Source organism: Rhinolophus sinicus, linkage group LG15, assembly GCF_036562045.2.
Source record: "Rhinolophus sinicus isolate RSC01 linkage group LG15, ASM3656204v1, whole genome shotgun sequence".
In the NCBI taxonomy this organism is placed as follows: Eukaryota; Metazoa; Chordata; class Mammalia; order Chiroptera; family Rhinolophidae; genus Rhinolophus; species Rhinolophus sinicus.
In genome coordinates, this window is record NC_133764.1 from 11,486,582 (window position 1) to 11,505,209 (window position 18,628).

Here is an 18,628-nt window from a genome sequence, read left to right on the forward strand (position 1 = left end):
TGTATGGGTTGGTTGGAGGTCAGCTGATAATAGGCTGGGATCTGATCTGGGCCTTTTCCTTATATCTTACCCCTTCATTTTACCAGTGAGCTAACTTGGACATGTTTTTCCCATGGCAGTGATGGGCAACGAGATGTCACACAGCAACACACAATGCCTCTTAAGGCCTAGGCTAAGAACTGGGATATTATCGCTTCTGCCCACATTCCATTGCGCCCATATGGTAGGAGGTACAGTCTACCTCTAGTGGGAGGGACTACAAAATGTCATAGCAAAAAGCATGAAGGATTGAAGAACTGGAACAAACAATTCAAGTTTTACCACAGGATCACACGGTCGTATAGCTATAAGCTGTAAATCTAATAAGCACAGTAAACCATCTGTACAGACCCCTCAAAGGAGGCTGCAGGGATGACAGGCAACCTGAGGCTTTTCAGAGAGAGGTAGGGTAAAAAGTTAAAGGGTAATTGTACAATACTTGCAAGCAACCACCACCAGGATTTAAATTATGCCTTCTAAAACACAAGAGAATGTAAAAACCGTGATGATAAGAGATAGAAAAATTAATGAAAAGAGACATCAGAAACAATATGGAAATATTTAAAAAGCATTTAAACAATACAATAGAAGCAGAACAAAATATGAGTTATTACCATAACTGTGTATGAATCAGAGGCAGACAGTTGGGGGAGGTTCATTTTCTTTTTTCAGGAAATCTCTGACTCAAGAGGTAGATTCTTCATAGATTTTTCTCCATCTAGCTACCCTGTCTCAAAAATAGTAGGAATTCCTCTAAGAATCTGGCATTCATTTTGAGGGGTTTGTTTCCTCAATTTTCCATGTCTCTGTAGTGCTTCGAGTGGGCTGCTGGGACAAGCTACATCAGAGGCCACTGTCCGGATTCCCCTTTGTGGGTGACAACTTCATCGTGTGCCCTCTGAAGTCTTGCAACACTTCCTCATCTCTTCCATGGTACTGCCACATCCCACTCGGGCCTTCACTCATTTTTGCTCCTGAGACCCATACCTGGGTCTCATGCACAACTTTATTTTTATTTTTTTATTTTTTATTTTTTTAAAGATTTTATTGGGGAAGGGGAACAGGACTTTATTGGGGAACACTGTGTACTTCCAGGCCTTTTTTTCCAGGTCAAGTTGTTGTCCTTTCAATCTCAGTTGTGGAGGGTGCCGTTCAGCTTCAAGTTGTTCTTTCAGTCTTAGTTGTGGAGGGCGCAGCTCAGCTCCAGGCCCAGTTGCTGTTTTCTAGTTGCAGGGGGTACAGCCCACCATCCCTTGCGGGAGTCAAACCCGCAACCTTGTGGTTGAGAGGACATGCTCCAACCAACTGAGCCATCCGGGAGGCAGCTCAGCTCAAGGTGCCGTGTTCAACCTTAGTTGCAGGGGGCAGAGCCCACTATCCCTTGCGGGACTCGAAGAGTTGAACTGGCAACCTTGTGGTTGAGAGCCCACTGGCCCATGTGGGAATCGAACCGGCAGCCTTCGGAGTTAGGAGCATGGAGCTCTAACCGCTTGAGCCACCGGGTTGGCCCCTCATGTACAACTTTAAATGCCCCAGGCTCCAGAGCAAGGTCCTGTCCACAGCAAGGGTGTGATGAATTTATCTTTGTATCAAAAAAGACTCTTGACGTTGTAGTTGACAGAAACAACTCAAACTGATTCACGTAACCAAAACTTGCAAGTGATGATCAGGCTTCAGGCAGAGCTGGATCTGCACATTCAAATAAATGCCATCAAGACTTGGTGCCTCTCCATCCTTTGACTGTTCTTTCCTCTGGACTGACTTCACTCTCCAACACGCAATATGCCACCAGCCACTTCAGGACCCCAACAAAAACAAAGCTTCTTTGACCTCAGATTGCCAACAACAAAACCCAGAAATTGATTCTTAAGGGATTGGCTTGGATCATGCGGCCATCACTGAGTCAAACTCTGAGGCTGGAGGATGGAAAGCTTTAATGAGGGCCCACCCTGAGATACACGTGGCGACTTCAACAGGAAGAGGGTTTGGGAAACAAATACGGAGAAGAAATGAAAGAACAACGAATGTCCACTACCCTCTTCTTAATTTCTTTCCAGAAGGAGCCCTCCCTGTGGGACTAATAGAAAGGATGAGGTGACCATATATCTGCTTAGTGCCTCCTAGTTTACAAAGTCCTTTTCACATTGTCCCATTTAATCTTTACAACCAGCCCATAAGCCTGGTGGCATCACTATACCCTTGATACAGAAGAGGCAACTGAGACTTAAAGACGTTAAGGGGTTTGACTAAGTCACAGAGCAGGTAAGTAGCAAATGGAGGGGCTGTGCAGAGATGTGTGCACAAAAAGAGGAAAAGCACACTGAGTTCTCGTCCCCCGTGTTCGGCTCCCCCACCTCTTGCACCACATCCGACCCTTCTCCTCACCTCACAGGAAGCAGCCACTCCACCTCCACCTTCTCTTTGCATGTGTCTCCGGCCTCTCTCCCTTATCATCTGATTTTGCCAGTGCAGTTTCTGCCACACCTCTTCCCTGACCTTTGCTCCTTGCTCCAGGCTTGTTTTCCTTTTGACTGGGTAGCCTCGGGCTCACTCACTCACTGCCTGTTCTTCCCAGCCGTTTCACCATGTGCACAGGAAAGTGTGCCCGCTTCGTAGGGCTTTCCCTCATCTCTCTCTCCCTGGTCTGCATCGTGGCCAACGCCCTCCTGCTGGTGCCTAATGGGAAGACGACCTGGACCAACTTCAACCAACTCAGCTTGCAAGTCAAGCTCCTGGCTGGCTTCATTGGCGGGGGTCTGATGGTGAGAAGGCTGGGGAGGGAGCACAGGCCAGAGGGCTTGGTGCTACTCTAGGGAATTCCAAACGAGAGGGAGAGGGAGAGGGAGAGGGAGAGAGGGAAAAGGACGGGTCCCTGGGGAGGAATGGCAGTGGCATAGTGGGGACCTGGAGCCTTCTCAATCTGCTCCCAAACACTGAGCACTTTGTAAAGATCCTGGAGGAGCTCCAGGGTCCTGAATGTCTGAGGGGAACAAAAAGAAAGGGAGCCTCACTGCTCTAAGCAGCTTCTCTTCTGGGAAAGGGACTGTGTCCTACCTGTCCCTCCCCTTCCCCACTGCTGAGCAGATGCTGGGAACACCTCAATACAAGGGTTGAGGCAGAAGGAGCAGATGGTTGTGTGGGAGTTTATCAGAGCAAGCTAATAATGGGCATAGAGAGGGAGGGGTGCAGTGACAATGTCTGGAGACAGGGAGCAATGTCACTGATCAGTCATTCTACCTCTCAGCTTGGTGTCACCCTCTCTGGCTTCCATGTCTCTTCACTCTCAGCCCACATTTCTGGATGCCCCCTCTGGGCTCCGGGCTAAGGATAAATTCAGAACCTAGGTCAGTGTGGTGGAGAAGGTGCCCCCACATTCTTCCTGGAGACTAGAGTCTATCAGGAAAAGTGGAGAAAGGGGAGACAGAGATTTCCTGGACTTCCTAACCCCCATCCTCCAACTCCCTCCACATTTAGAGGAACTTTTGGTTTCAGGTAGTTTAAGTCTTCATGGGATGAAGACCAAAGATCTACCCAGCACAGTCCCACACTTCTCAGGATTCTCCTTCATCTCTTTCATGGGTCCCACTTCTTCTCCTTTACCCAACAATCCCTGCTTACCCTCTGGGGTCTTTTCTCCTATTCTCCCTCCTACATGGATTAATGGCTGTTGGACTCTACTCCATCCGTCTGATCTCAACTCTCTCTAAGGTGTCACATTCTTCGCAGGGCTACACACTCACCCAGTGTCACATCTCACCCTCCTCCAGCCTAAACCACCTCCCCCTTCCCACAATCATGCTTCAGGGGAGATCCCAGAGGATATCCTCCCAATATGCTCATTCCCAGCTGCCTTCCTCCCACATCCATACCCTGAGCCACTCTTGAGGTCTTCTCAAATGTATTCACGTAGTCTGTGCTGTGCCACAGGGACACAGACATATTCCCTGCTCTCCCTGAAGCTGGTGTTCCCACTGGGGAGACACACTGTATCAAGGAAGGAAGAATGCAAGGCCCATTACGTTAGGTACATTACATTACCCGGGCTGCTGTGTGCCAGGTGCCAAGACCAGTGCCTTGTACTTAAGAGGCACTCAATTAATAGACAGTGAATGAACAAAGTAAACACATGAGAAAGATGAATTCATATAGGAGTAGGTATCATCAAGAAAACAAAGCAGGGTGCTGTCATAGAGAGCTCCTAGGGCAAGGTTAGGGGTCACTTCTGATAGTGTTTTCAAAAAAAGACTCAATGAGGTGATGTCTGAACTGAGACCCAGAAGACGAAAGGAAGGAAGGAAGGAAGGAAGGAAGGAAGGAAGGAAGGAAGGAAGGAAGGAAGGAAGGGAAAAGAAAAAAGGAAGAAAGAGAGAGCGAGAGATCAGCATTGCAGACAGGGGCACTGACAAGTATAAAGCCTAAGGCAGGAACAGGCTGACACAGCTGACGATTAGCTCCGCAGGCAGTGCAGCTGAGGTTTAATGAGACAAGATGTGGGGCGGGCAGTGGCCAGAGCATGTAGACTCTTGAAAGCCACAGTGGGGAATCTATACTTACTGTAAGTGCAACAGAAAATGTTTGAAGGACTTGTTACCCTGTATTTTTTTTTAACTTCTTGAACATTTTTTTTTTGAACTTTTATTTAAGTCATACTGACAAATGCCCAGATTCTTAGTATACAGCTCAGTGAATTTTTACAAAGTGAACACACCCACATACTCAGCACCCAGATTAAGATACAGGTCATTATCAGAATCCTAGATGTACCTCCCAACAGGCACTACCCCCCCACACACCGACAAGGGTCCCCACTATCCTGACTTCTACTCCATGGGTAAGCACTTTATATAAATGGAATCATACAGTATTTGCACTTTTGAGTCTGGCTTTTTGAGCTTAACATTATGTTTGTGAGGTTGATCCATATTATTACATATAGTTGTAGTTTATTATTTTTTATGCATTCCATTGTGTGCATATACCACAATTTATTTAAACATTCTACTGTTGATGGACATTTGGATAGTTCCTAACTTGGGTTTATCACAAATAACACTGCCATAAACATTCCTGTAAATGTGTTTAGGTGATTGTGTTTGTATTTCTGTTGGACATATACCTAGGAGTAAAGCTGCTTGATTCTTAAGGTGTGCACATATTCAGTGCTACTAGATATTACCAAAGACTTTTCTGAAGCTTTTATACTAATTTCATTCCCATCAGCAAAGTATGAAGAGTTCTAGTCACTCCATACCCTAATGGATTTACAAAGATCGCTCTGGCTGCTATGTGGAGAACGGGCTATAAGAAATCAGCAGTGGATACAGAAAGAGCAGATTGAGGTCACGCAGTTGTCCAGGAGAGATGGTAGTGGCTTGGACTAGGCCAGTGGCCATGGAGATGGAGAAAAGTAAGCAGATTTGAGCTATAAACTCAGTGTTTCCTCCTGCATTTACCATTACTCTTTTCTTTTCGTTAAGATGAATAGATAGAGAGCAAGAAAAAGAAACTCAGATAACAAAAGGAAACAAACACTTTGACTAAAAAAAGTTTTAAAAATCTCAACTATGTAGGTCATTCAAAATTGGGAAATCCAAAAGGCAATTCTAGGTATCTTTTGATCCAGGAGCTTCCCAGTAAGTGACCTAATCAGAGAGGCTAAGCCAGAGGGTCGGAACTGGCCCTAGATTTGTCATGAGACGTGGAAGAGGGGAGAGTATCTGATGAAAAGTCCATTCAACTCTGCAGCTGTTTCTGTGAGGGTGCTGTGGGTGATATAACAGAACTAAAACACTCAGCCCCTCCCCTGGAAGAGAACAAAACATTGCTTTGTGTAGTGTAGGCCAGACAGGATACACAAAGAGGCAAAGATCAAGACAGCTGTGGAATTCCAAACATGGGAGATAGGCAGAGAACTTTGCCTGGTGCAAGGAAGATAAGGGTGGAGCTAAAGTGAGGAGCCTCCAATGCCTTGCCAGAGTTGAGTCTTGACGGGCTACTCTTTGAGGAGACCCTAAAGGATGTGAGCAGACAAAGACCAGTTGAAAATTAAATTTAATCTGAGTGGTGGTATGTAGGATGGACTGTGGGGTGGCATGGGGCAAGAGATATGGGAAACCAGTAGGGAGGCTGAGAACATCCTCATGGGAGGTGATTAGGGAAGAAGAAAAGACTGACAGATTCAACAGCCATTGAAGAAAAAGTTAAGAGGACTTGAGGTCTGGCTGGGTGTGGAGGATTCAAGTTTTGCAGCCTGGGGTGACCTGGAGAACATCTCCACTGATGGAGACAAGTCAAAGGAAAATGAATTTGGGGAATAAATTGTGAGGTCAGTATGAAGCTAGCTGAATTTGAGCTAAAATCAAGACATTCAAATGAACATGTACTTTGGGCAGTTAGATTTTAATTTGGAAGCATGATGTAGGAGGCAGAGGGAATGCTGATGTCCTGGGAGGGGATGGGCTCTGCGAGGAAGGCCACAGGGAGAAAGACAAACATGTCCAGGGCTGTATCCTGGAGATTCTTGCACTCCCCATCAGTGACTCCACTAACATTCTCCTCCACCCTCCACACACTCCAACACCACTATTCCTTCCTGAGGGAATTTCTAGTTACTGAGCATTTACTTTGAGCCAGTCTTGACATCAAGCCAACCTGTCATTTCATTAAACCATGAGAACAGCCCTGTGAGGTAGGTCTTGCAGACCCATTTTACAGAGGACAAAACTGAGACCCAGAGAGGTAAATCAATTCATGAAGTGTGAAGTGAGCACAGGGTTGACATTAAATCTAGGCCTCCTGACCCATGTTCAATTGGGCACCTACCATGGGATTTATAGATGATGTAATACAGAATTGTACACCTGAAATCTATGTAATTTTACTAACAATTGTCACCCCAATAAATTAAAAAAAAAAAAATTGGGCACCTACCATGTGCCACGAATTATGGGGAATATAATGATACTGGGCCCTACCCTCCTGGAGGCTACAATCTTACAATCTGGACAGCAATAAGTTGGTTACATAAATAATGATAAATTAAGATAGAGACTGACAGTGCTCCAGGAAAAATACAGATAAAGTCTTCCTGCAGTGCAAAGGGCTGAGGTCATCACAGTCCGGTTCCAGGAGGAGGCAAGCACTGATGCAAGTATATCTTGCAGATCTGGGGTGTACTCGCTATCACACTGACTCTTGTTCCACAGATACTGTGCCCGGGAATTTCAGCCGTTCGGGCAGGGGGCAAGGGCTGTTGCGGTGCAGGCTGCTGTGGAAATCGCTTCAGGGTAAGATCCAAAGGAAGGCGGAATTCAGGATCAGCCTTTGAACAGATCTTCGAAGAGCCAACCTAAAGCCACGGCCTCCACTACAGAATTCCTAACTACATGAGCTCCTCTACAGAGTCCCAGGATCCATCCCACCCCACTCCACCCCCGCCCCCCCAATCTCGGCCTCAGCGGGCCTGACCAGCGGGGACTACAACCCCCAGGAACCTCTGCAGCCACCGGCTCTTAGGGTTAGCCTAACTCCAAGCCGCGGGGTTTGATGGGAAATGCATTTTAACACGACTAGAGAAGAGCATGGTAACAGAGGGGCGGAGCTAGGCGCGGCTAACCCGCGCTTGGGAACGGGTGGCCCTACTCGCTCTCCTTCTACTCTGCATGCAGATGCTGAGCTCGATCTTCTCCTCGGCGTTTGGGTTGCTTGGTGCCATGTATTGCCTCTCAGTATCAGGAGCTGGGCTCCGAATTGGACCCAAATGCTTAAAGGACGACAAGTGGGACTACCACTTCAAAGAGACCTCGTAAGGCTTAGCCTGTATGCGCGCCCTCCCTACCCCATTCTGTGCCTCTCCTCACCTACCTTTCCCACGTGGACTCGGAAACCTGGGCAGGACTTACCTTCGAGAGATCTTCCTCCACGTGGGCCAAATTAGCCCTTTGCGAATCCCGTCGGCCCGTGCGAGGGAAAGGGACCTCGAGGTGGGGCTCTCCCCGTGACTACCTTCTCTCCTGTGATCCTGCCCCACCCACAGAGGCTCTTACTTGCTCAACCGAACCCAGTGGAGTTTGTGCGAGGAGCCGCCTAATATAGTCTCTTGGAACGTGACGCTCTTCTCACTGCTGGTGGCCGCCTCGTGCTTGGAGTTCCTGCTGTGTGGGATGCAGGTGGTGAACGCGTCCATTGGTGTCTTCTGTGGTGACTGCAGGAAGAAGCAGGTGGGACGGCGTGGGGAGGAGCTGCAGAGGGAGCCTACTTGCTCCCTGGCTGCGCCCTCACGTTCTCTTTTCCGCAGGGCGCCCCTCACTGAGGCTCCACTGACCGCCCTGCCGGCTCCTGGACAGCCACCTGGCCCGCCCGGACCCTGCAATAAACTGTTTGGAGCTCTCATGAGCGTCTCAGATTGTGGCCTATGCGACGAAGTGTCTGAAGACCTCCAGATACACCGGGGTTTGAGGCTCTTCTGTTTGGGGCCCCTGCACCCCGCTTGTTACTTTCTTAACAAATGGTGATTGAGCTGTTAGTGTGCGCTGGAAATGAAAGAGTAGTTAACAAGACAGGCAAATTCTATGCTCTCAAAGAATTGAACATTCCAGGAGTGGAAGATGGGCAATTTTTAAGAGGCAATACAAGATTACTTCAATTGGTGATAAGCACTTTAAAAAACACACACATGTAGATAATGGGATAGATACTGACTGACGGAGGGACTTTTTAAAATAAGTCCGAGAAAGTGAAATTGGAGCTGAAATCTGGTGGATGAACTAACCATCACAGCAAGGACAAATCCTAAATGGGAATCAGCATATAGAAAAGCCACTGTTTTGAGTTTTGTCCAGTGTGTGACGGTGAGGGTGGGGATGGGGGAGGAGATTATGGAAAAGACACGTTAGCCAATTAAGCTCTAGAAAATGAAGCCTGAAGGTTTTATAACCTGTCACCTCCTAATTCGGCAGAAGTTTCTTAATCTGAGGTGGTTCAGAGTGGGGATGGTGTGTCTGCAGACGCCCTCAGGAAGCCAGGGACTTCCTTAACTTGTACGCAAAATTGTGTTTAAGAGTTTTTCTGGACTATGAGTCGGTAACTTTCAGTGGGAGACCTGCCATGGACTGCTGAGACCAAACCTGAATTTCAGCTTGGCCCAATGCTAGGTTAGAAGGAAGACAAGGAAATGCAGTTTTCTACCCCTAAAATAAGTGAGACCAAAGCCAAGACGGAGAAGCTTTAATAGCTGGGAGTGGGACAAGCCTGAGGTGGGGCCGGGGAGAGGACAGCGAAGGGTCAACTGCTGCAGCAGAAAAAACGCACGTCATTAACTGCGGTGTCATCGCGAAGACCTCTAGGCTGCTCGATCTTGATCTGCAAACCGCACATGCCTTTAGAACACGGCTCACTCCAGTCTCCAAACTCTCCCCAGGCCAGGCCAGGCCCCTCTAGCTCTGTGCCGTCAGAGCAGCGGAAGCGCACATTGTTCGCAGCCGTGTTGTCCCCAGGGGTCACGGGTGCCTCCACACGAAGCGAGAAAGCCACGAGGAAGCCTCCATCAGGACACCACAGCGGCTCGCTCCACGCGCCCCACCTACGAGGGAAGGGGAGACGCGTTGGCTCTGCGGACTCCTCCTACCCACCTCCAGCCTGACCTAGCTCTTGGGACTTTCCAGCCAGATGCTACAAGGCCCGGGTGGGTTGGGTGTAGTCACCTGACATCCACCGAGGTGCGGAGGGGGAGGTCTTCCACCTACCGTACTCCCCAGGTCTAAACTGCCCCACAGCTCTGGAGGGACCTGCTAGCTGAGAGTGGGTGTGTGTAACAGAAGGTAAGGGGCATACCCCCGCCCTAAGGGATCCTTGGCCCCTGCCCCCCACCTTCCAGACTGAGACTCCACCACGCGAGTGTTGCGTTCCGCATGCCCCCTCGCGCAGTGCAGCCGGATCCCGTTCATTGCGGTGTCGTCTCTAGGAATGCCTTGTGGGGGCTCCACCTGGGCAGCGAGGATAGAAGGGGTAAGGACGCGTTAGAAGACTACACATCCTCAGTTCTGGGGTCTTGAGCATCTCCGTCCCCTTTGAGACCTAGTTCTGAGCCCTCACCTTGAGCGAGAACCCGCTGGCGAAGAATCCGTCGGGACACATGTCGGGCCAGGCCCAGTCGCCCCAGGGGCCCCCGTTAGTCACCTCGATGACTGACGTGCGGCCACTCGACTCAAATGCTTGTGCGTGTCCGAAGCACGTAGCCCACAACAGCAGCAGCTTGGCTCCCGCACCCCACTCCATCCTGCAGTCTCTGTGAGCCCCGGCCCCTTAAAGAGGTTTATACCACTTCTTCCCCTAGGAGGGCTCCGATTGCGGAAGGGCCACCCGGATTAAGTGACACCAAATACTAATCCGCTCCCGGAACCCTGCAGACTGTATTCTCTTCTCTGAGAGACAGAGGCTTCCAGTGCCAGGGGAGGAGGGGTAGAGGGAGCCGACACGTTGAAATCTCCATCACCTACTGAATGTTTACTATGGGCCACAAATTGTGGCCAGCATTTTGCAGGCGTGTTTTATTTAAATCCTCACAACAATCTTAGGAGGTGAGAATTACCCTTCCTATTCTGCAGATGAGGGAACTGGGACAAGCGACTTGCCTAAGGTCACAGTCAGCAAGCCTGAGAAATATTCCAACACTGGGAAATGGGAAGCCCAAAGCTAGGGATAGAAGTGACGGCTCTGGAATCCCACCAGACAGGATTGGTCAGGAATAAACTCAGGGACTGCCAGGCCGTGAGGGAGCATCAGAGTGAGAGATGGAGCAAGAATTCATGAACTGTGGGAACTAGGAAGTGTCTTCTTAGCAATTGGGGCCCTGACTCCTTGAGAATCTGGGATACTCCTCCCCCGAAAAAAGAAAATATATAGAGAGACAGCAACAATTCTATTAAGTTTATGGACAAGGAACTAACAACAGGAGATGCTGTTTCTTTCATTGAATGCCATATCCTTTCCCCAGTGACCACTAGGTGGACTCCTAATTTGCAAAAACCCAAACCAACCAAACAAACAAAAAAATGGCTTAAATTTGTCTTGGGGAGAACCACCCCTGATTTGCCTGCCCCTCATACACATTCCTTTGTTTATTCAACACACATTTATTTAGCAATAATGTATTTTGGTCCAGGCAATATTCTAAGTGCTGTAAATAGAGCAGCAACCAGGAAACAAGGCCCCTGTCTTCATCAGAACTCACATTCCAGTGGGGGAAACAAATGATAAATAAATTCTCCAATGGACGTTGAGCTCTGTGAAGACACCTTTGTCTTCTTGAGGCCTAATAAAGGTTGGTTTTATAAATAATTGAGGAACCAACCTGGAGTTTAAAAAATTAAACCACAAAAATGTAAAAGGATAAAACCTAAAGTATGTAATCAAGAGATCATGTATCCAGAGCAAGACAAGGTCCCCTGGGGACAGGCTAGAGAATGTAGATGTGGGTGTGCCCTGGATCCCAGGTGCCCCATGCTTGAACTTGATAGGTAAGATTTATGGAGCAATTGTGGTAAGCTTTTCCATTCACAGTGTTTGCACATACATTATCATTCAATCCTTGCAAAGTACCTATTATTATCTTCAATTTACAGTGGAGGGAACTCGAGCCCAGAGTGAATTTAGGGCCCACACCCCGTTGCTCAGTGGGCAAGCTGGTTCTGACCTCATGGCTCTTCCCAATCCCTAGGCTGCCTCTTACCACGACCTGGCCCTACAGGGAAGGGAAATGCAGGGACGTGTCACTGCTACCCAACCTCCCAAATCCTCTTACTCGGGTTTCTCACACCTGGGATGCTGCCCTCTGGGGCAAAGAGCACAGGGGAAGGGGACTTAGTAGGTTAATTATCAACCCTTGCACCTCAGGGCACCGCAGGCTTCTTTCCCCTCCCAGAGGCTGAGGGACCAGGACTGGCTAGGGTTTGGTGAGGGGACGGTGGTCCCAGCAGCAGCCATGGGGGTCGCGCTGCCTTCACAGGTCCCGCGGCGCTGGTTCCGCCATGCAATTCTTCTTGCCATCTTCGCGTTGTTGCTTTTTTATCTCTGTGCTTGGAGCCTACGTGAGTGGCCTCACCTGCTCTGGGAGGAACCCAGGAATCCAGTTCCTTGGGACCTAAGACCCCTCTTCTAGCCCTCACCGCTCCGCCTTGCCTCTCCCCAGGCGCGCTCTCAGGCTGCGGATCCGAGGCACAGTCCTGCATTCCCAAGGGATTGCAGCCTTTACAGGTATGCTCGGGGCAGGGCGGGGACTGGGAGCTCCAGGTGGGACCCTAAACAGGGGGAAGTGGAGCCAGGCCGAGGCTCTGGTGAAGGGTGGGTCCTCCTTCCTGTATCCCCTCTCCCGCCAGAAGCTGAGAGTACAGCAGGAAGGACACCAGCTAGACCTTAGGAATAATTTCTTCAGAGCCCGACTGCGCTGCTAGGCAAAGGAGGCCTAGGGGTTCTGCTCCCGCCCCCTTCCCCTCCTATCTACCCTCTCCAGATCCAGCAACAGTCGGGAACCCCGGAGGCCCCGGAGCGGGAAGAGCCTCAGTGTCTGGGCCCCCAGGGGATGTTGAGCCGCATGATGAAGCCGTTCCACGCCAGTCTGAACCCCGAAGGGGATGTGGAGTTGTCGCAGTACCTGGCGGGATGGAGGGAGCTGATTAGGTGAGTGGTCTTCCTCCCCTAATCTAGCCCCCGCTTCGTGTGCCTCCACAGCTATCTCTCGAACCATCCCACCCTTCCCACCACCAAACACACAGGTTCCTAACTCCCTTTGGCTCCATCTTCGCTTTCGCTACAAGCGAGGCCTTCACCAAAGTGAAACACCTCGAGGCTCGGGTGCACGGCCCAGATGCCGCGCATTACACGTCGCTGGTGGGCATGGTGGCGTGGGAGCGGCGGGCGGGACTGCTGGAGCGGCCCGGGATCGCCCCTGAAGACTCGGCCAGGGCCTCAGGGTCACGAACGATGCTCTTGCTGCACCGTGCGCTACGCTGGTCTCAGCTCTGCCTCCACCGGGTGGCGACAGGGTCGTGGGGAGGCCCGGACGCCGGCGAGCAGTGCAGCGACGCCTACAACACAGCCCTGGGTCCGCACCACCCGTGGCTGGTCCGTCAGGCCGCCCACCTCGCATTCCTCGCCTTCCCCGGTCGCGGCCGCCTGCTCGAGCTGGCGTGTCCGGGAACCAGAGAGGCGGAGGCGCGGGCCGCGCTGGCCCGGGCTGCGGGCACCCTGGAGGATGTCTACAACCGGACTCAGGGATTACTGGCCGAGCGCGGCCTGCTCCAGCTGGCCTGAGGCCAGCAACCTCTAGGACCCATTAGGAACCGAACACACTGGGGTAGGGTCAGCGGAGCTCAGGGTTCAGGGTGGAGTCCTCAGCTCCAGTTTCCGGCGCCGTGGGGCGGGGCACCCGTTGTCCCTCCTTTTTGGTGACGCCACTGTCTTCAAAGCCCGCCCCTGGCGGGGTGGGTATTTTAGACCCTACCTCTATTCGCAGTCTCTGGAAAAAGGGAGGAGCTGTGGGGAATAAAAAGTATTCTTTGGCAGCCGACGATTTAGGGAGTTTTGCGTGATGCCAGCAGGCGTTTAAGGGAAATAGAAAAAAAAAAAGGATGTATGAAGATGTGTCATCCCCATTCCCGGCAGCGGAGACTCACGCTCCCGCGTGGTTATCTCACCCACTCCTATGGCTTCAGTTGCCAACTGCATGCTAAGTCTCCAGCCCAAACCTGTCCTTTGAGGTCCAGCCCCCCTAAAGCCAATTCTTTCCTGGACACCTCCACAAACACCGCAAATGCAACACGTCCAACTCGAATCCAACCGCCTCCTCCCAGAACTGCACCTCTTCTTGTCTTCCCTGTCTCTGAATGCATTTGGCACCCTCTTCTGTCAACTATCCAAGCCTAAAACCAGTGCATCATACTTCACACCAAGCAGGTGCTCAGCTCAATAATGTATGTTTATTAAATGACTCTTTGGCCACTCCCACAACTATAGTAAACATGAAAGACCTTGGCCATTTCATACACAGATAACTCCCAAATTATAACTCCAACGCACTTTCCCATATGACTCCAGAAAGCTATCTATACACCTCCTTATTCAACATCTCCACTTGGATTTCAACTAGGCAGAGCAAACATAACATGCCCCAAACTGAGCTTCTAATACCCTTTCCTTCCAAAACACTTCCTTCATAGTCTTTGCTATCTTAATGAATGACAATTCCATTCTTCCAGGTCCTTAAGCCAAAAACCTGACTCTTCCTTGTTTCTCTTTCATCGTACCACATCCAAACTGTCAGAATCTGACAAGTTACCACCATCTTCACTGCTACCACACTTGTCAAGCCAACTTTATCTAACACCTGAGTTATTGCAGTAGCCTCCTGTCTCTCTGTTCCATACTTGGCCTCCCTACAGTGCATATTCAATAGAGCCAAAATAATCCTTTAAAATGTAGATCATATCATGTCATTCCCTGCTCAAAACTTTCCAATGGTCTCCTATTGAACTCAAATGAAAAAAAAAATAAATTTAAGCAAGAAATTTTCTGGATCATGTTTGCAGTTGATAATAATGAAAAGCTTCATAAAGGTCCTACCTGATCTGACTGCACTAGCCAAATTGATCTCCTCAATATTCATTGAATATGTCAGATTTGATCCTGACTCAGGACCTTTGCATTTGCTCATTCTTCTGTCTAGAATGTTTATTCCCCAAAAAGACCGATAACTTTCTTCCTTCTTCCTTTCTGGTTTTTATTCAAATGTATTCTCAGTGAGACCTTTCCCGATTATTTTTCAAAATTTCAGCACACATACTTCCCATCTTCCATCCTTGCTTTGTTTTTCTTATATTATTCACTCAAACACACTATGTATTATAATTATTTGTTTTGTTTTGTTGTCTCCCCAATAGATATATGCTCCATGGGGCTAGAAATTTCTATTTTGCTCCCTGATGTACCTTTAGTGCCTCAAAGAGTGTCTGCTACCTAGTAGATAGTCAATAGCTTTTTGTTGAATGAATGTACGAGCACTGAAAATAGTTCAGATGGCTAGAGCCAAAAGTATCACAAAGAAAAGGGGGTGGCACAACAGTGTAAATGTACTTGACGCTATTAAGTTGTACACCAAAAATGGTTAAAATGCTAAATTGTATGTTACGTTACTTATATTTTACTAAAATAAAATAATTAAAAACAGGAGATACCTTCTAGTGGACATGTGCATCCATATGTTCATTGCAGCCTGGATGTCCATTGATGGATGAATGGATAAAGAGTAGGTGGTACATATATACAGTGGAATATTGCTTGGGCATGGAAGGGAATGGATTCTTGCCATCTGTGGGGGCATGGATGGACTTCGAGGGTATTGTGCTGAGTGGAGTATGTCAGACCGAGAAAGACAGATGCAATGTGATTTCACTTATATGTGGAATCTAACAAGCAAAATAAACAAAACAGAAACAAATGAAAAAAGAAGAGATGTGATTCTGGAGAGGTGGGCAGGAGCAAGTTCATGAAGGGCCTTATAAACTATGTTACAGACATGGGATTTTATCTCAAGCATTAATTTGAAGCAGAGAATTATCTGGATCATAGTTTCAATTAAAAAAACCAGCTCCAGCTGCAGTATGTAGAAAAAGTATGGCAGATTCGTAGGAGCACCACTCTACACAACAGCAAAATACACATTCTTCTCAGGAGGTCGGATGGCTCAGTTGTTCAGAGCATGAGCTGGTTCAATTCCCGCATAGGATGATGTGCTGCGTCTTTGAAAACGGCGACTGGACTTGGAGCTGAGCTGCGCCCTCCACAACTAGATTGAAGGACAACGACTTGGAGCTGATGGGCCCTGGAGAAACACACTGTTCTCCAATATTCTCCAATAAAATAAAAAATACACATTATTCTCAAGTGCTCATGTGACATTCTCCAGGATAGATCACGTTAGGCCACAAAAAAATCTCAATAAATTTAAAAAGCCCAAAGTCACAAAACATTCTCCAACTAGGAAAATATTTTGAGGTTAGTGAAAATGAAAAAAAAAAACATACCAAAATTTAGGGATGCAGCATAAGCAGTGCTCAAAGGGAAATCTGTAGCTATAAATGCCTATATTAAAAATGAGAAAAGAGGGGGCCGGCCTGGTGGCTCAGGTGGTTGGAGCACCGTGCTCCTAACGCCGAGGTTTCTGATTCCCACAGGAGCTGCCGCTGGCTGCTGTGTGCCGCCATGGGCTACCGTGTGCTGCCGTGAGTGGCCGGCAGCCATCGTGAGCAGCGGCTGGCAGCCATCGTTGAGCGGCTGGCAGCCATCGTGAATAGCCGGGAGCCTGTGAGAGCTGCCGTGAGCTGCTGTGAGCAGCTGACAGATGACTGGTGACCAATTACCTCAGCCAGGGGGAGCGCAAGACTCATAATACCAGAATGGGCCAAGGAGCTGTGTCCTACACAACTAGAGTGAGAAACAACGGCTTTAATCAAAGTGTGGCGGGGAGGCGGAAGAAAGGGGGAAGAAAAAAAATAAGTTTAAAAAAAAAAAGAAAAAAGACCTTAAATTAATACCTGAACATTCCACCTTAGAAACAAAAAAGAAAAGGAAACCAAACCTAAAGAAAAGTAGAAGGAAGGAGGGGCCGGCCCGGTGGCTCGGGTGGTTAGAGCTCTGTGCTCCTAACTCTGAAGGCTGCTGGTTGGATTCCCACATGGGCCAGTGGACTCTCAAGCACAAGGTTGCCGGTTCAATTGCTGGAGTCACGCAAGGGCTGGTGGGCAGCGCCCCCTGCAACTAAGATTGAACACAGCACCTTGAGCTGAGCTGTCTCCCGGATGGCTCAGTTGGTTGGAGCCAGTCCTCCCAACCACAAAGTTGCAGGTTCGGAAACTCCCTCAAGGGATGGTGGGCTGTGCCCCCTGCAACTAGAAACGGCAACTGGACCTGGAGCTGAGCTGCACCCTCCACAACTAAGACTGAAAGAACAACAACTTGAAGCTGAACGGCACCCTCCACAACTAAGATTGAAAGGATAACAACTTAACTTGGAAAAAAGTCCTGGAAGTACACTGTTCCCCAATAAAGTCCTGTTCCCCTTCCCCAATAAAAATCTTAAAAAAAAAAAAAAAAAAAATAGAAGGAAGGAAATAATAAAGATCAGAGTGGAAATAAATGAAATAGAAAATAGAAAAACAATAGAGAGAATCAACTAAACCAGAAGTTGGCTCTTTGAAAAGATCAAGAAAATTGACAAACTTTTAGCTAGACTAACCAAGAAAAAAAAAGAGAAGACTCAGATTACTAAGATCAAGAATGAAAGAGGGACATTATTACTGATGTTACAGAAATAAAAGGGATTATAAGGGGATACTATAAACAACTGTAGGCCAACAAATTAGATAACCTGAAAGAAGTAGACAAATACCTAGAAAGACATAAACTACCAAAATTGACTCAAGAATAAATAGAAAATCTGACTAGACCTATAACTAAGAGATCGAGTTAGTAATAAAAAAATTTCCCACAAAGAAAAGCCCAGGACCCAATGTTTTCACTGATAAATTATACTAAACATTTTAAAAAATTAATGCCAATCCTTCACAAACTCTTACAAAAATAAAACAGTCACTACTTCCCTACTCATTCTATGAGGACAGTATTACCCTGATAGCAAAGATATAAAAAACAAAAAACAACAGCAACAACAAAAAACACAGACCAATATATTGTATGAATGGAAATACAAAAAATTTTCAACAAAATACTAGCAAACCACATATAAAAAGTATAATACATCATGGTTAATTGATTTTCGACAAGGGTTCCAAGGCTATTCAAAAGGGAAAGGATATTCTTTTCAACAAATGGTGCTGAAGCAACTGGATATCCACATGCAAAAGAATGAATTTGGGCCCCTACTTCACATTACATACAAAAATTAAGGAAATTAATCATAGAACTAAAAATATAAGAATTAAAAGTAGAAGAATTTTATAGATATAAATCTTTGTGGCCTTGGATTTGGCAACAGTTTTTAGGACATCAAAAGCACAATCAAAGGAAAAACAGACAAATTGGACTTCACCAAAATTTAAAACTTTTGTGCTTCAAACGACACCAATGAAGAAATTGAAAAGACAAGCCATAGAACGGGAGAAAATATTTGCAAATCATATATCTGATAAAGGTCTAATATCTAGACTATAAAAAAGAACTCTTAAGAACGCAACATTAAAAAGATAATCCAATTTAAAAATGGGCAAAGGGCAAAGGACTTCAAAAGACATTTCTCCAAAGAAGATATACAAATGGTCAATTAACACATGAAAATAGGCTCAACAACACTAATCATTAGGGAAATGCAAAAAACAATCAAAACCCCACAAGATACCGATTCACAACCACTAGGCTGGCTAAGGTATAAAATGCACAATTCGTGAAGATATGGAGGAATTGGAATCCTCATACATGGCTGGGGGGATGTAAAACAGGGCCGCTGTTGTGGAAAACAGTTCTCACTTCCGCAAAATGTTCAACAGTTACTAGTATATGACCCAGCAATTGCACTCCTAGT

At 47.6% G+C, this 18,628-nt stretch overlaps 3 protein-coding genes across 3 annotated transcripts; 2 read left to right on the plus strand and 1 right to left on the minus strand.

Annotated features, from left to right (window-relative positions):
* Positions 1 to 2,465: 2,465 nt before the first annotated feature.
* Positions 2,466 to 8,430, plus strand: TM4SF5 (transmembrane 4 L six family member 5). The gene is made up of 5 exons (XM_019715136.2): positions 2,466 to 2,801; positions 7,245 to 7,325; positions 7,707 to 7,843; positions 8,075 to 8,258; positions 8,336 to 8,430. The coding sequence occupies exons 1-5, from the start codon at positions 2,625 to 2,627 to the stop codon at positions 8,348 to 8,350; spliced, it is 594 nt and encodes a 197-aa protein (XP_019570695.1). The 5' UTR covers positions 2,466 to 2,624; the 3' UTR covers positions 8,351 to 8,430.
* Positions 8,431 to 9,248: 818 nt separating this feature from the next.
* VMO1 (vitelline membrane outer layer 1 homolog) lies at positions 9,249 to 11,957 on the minus strand. Its single transcript, XM_019715135.2, has 3 exons — positions 10,132 to 11,957; positions 9,907 to 10,022; positions 9,249 to 9,619 (listed from the first exon to the last, which is right to left on the minus strand). Exons 1-3 carry the CDS (start codon positions 10,312 to 10,314, stop codon positions 9,322 to 9,324), a joined length of 597 nt encoding a protein of 198 aa, XP_019570694.1. The 5' UTR covers positions 10,315 to 11,957; the 3' UTR covers positions 9,249 to 9,321.
* Positions 11,958 to 12,019: 62 nt separating this feature from the next.
* GLTPD2 (glycolipid transfer protein domain containing 2) lies at positions 12,020 to 15,256 on the plus strand. Its single transcript, XM_074319467.1, is given in 4 exon segments — positions 12,020 to 12,134; positions 12,137 to 12,291; positions 12,548 to 12,714; positions 12,810 to 15,256. Coding segments are annotated over 4 exon segments (975 nt in total). The 3' UTR covers positions 13,348 to 15,256.
* The last annotated feature ends 3,372 nt before the right edge of the window (positions 15,257 to 18,628 follow it).

Coding starts and splice junctions, on each gene's coding strand:
- TM4SF5 (XM_019715136.2), top strand. CDS start 2,625: ATGTGCACAGGAAAGTGTGCCCGCTTCGTAGGGCTTTCCCTCATCTCT. Junction 7,326..7,706: donor GCTGTGGAAATCGCTTCAGG/GTAAGATCCAAA, acceptor CTCTGCATGCAG/ATGCTGAGCTCGATCTTCTC. Junction 7,844..8,074: donor TACCACTTCAAAGAGACCTC/GTAAGGCTTAGC, acceptor CCCCACCCACAG/AGGCTCTTACTTGCTCAACC.
- VMO1 (XM_019715135.2), bottom strand. CDS start 10,314: ATGGAGTGGGGTGCGGGAGCCAAGCTGCTGCTGTTGTGGGCTACGTGC. Junction 10,023..10,131: donor CCAGCGGGTTCTCGCTCAAG/GTGAGGGCTCAG, acceptor CTCGCTGCCCAG/GTGGAGCCCCCACAAGGCAT. Junction 9,620..9,906: donor GTGGAGTCTCAGTCTGGAAG/GTGGGGGGCAGG, acceptor CTTCCCTCGTAG/GTGGGGCGCGTGGAGCGAGC.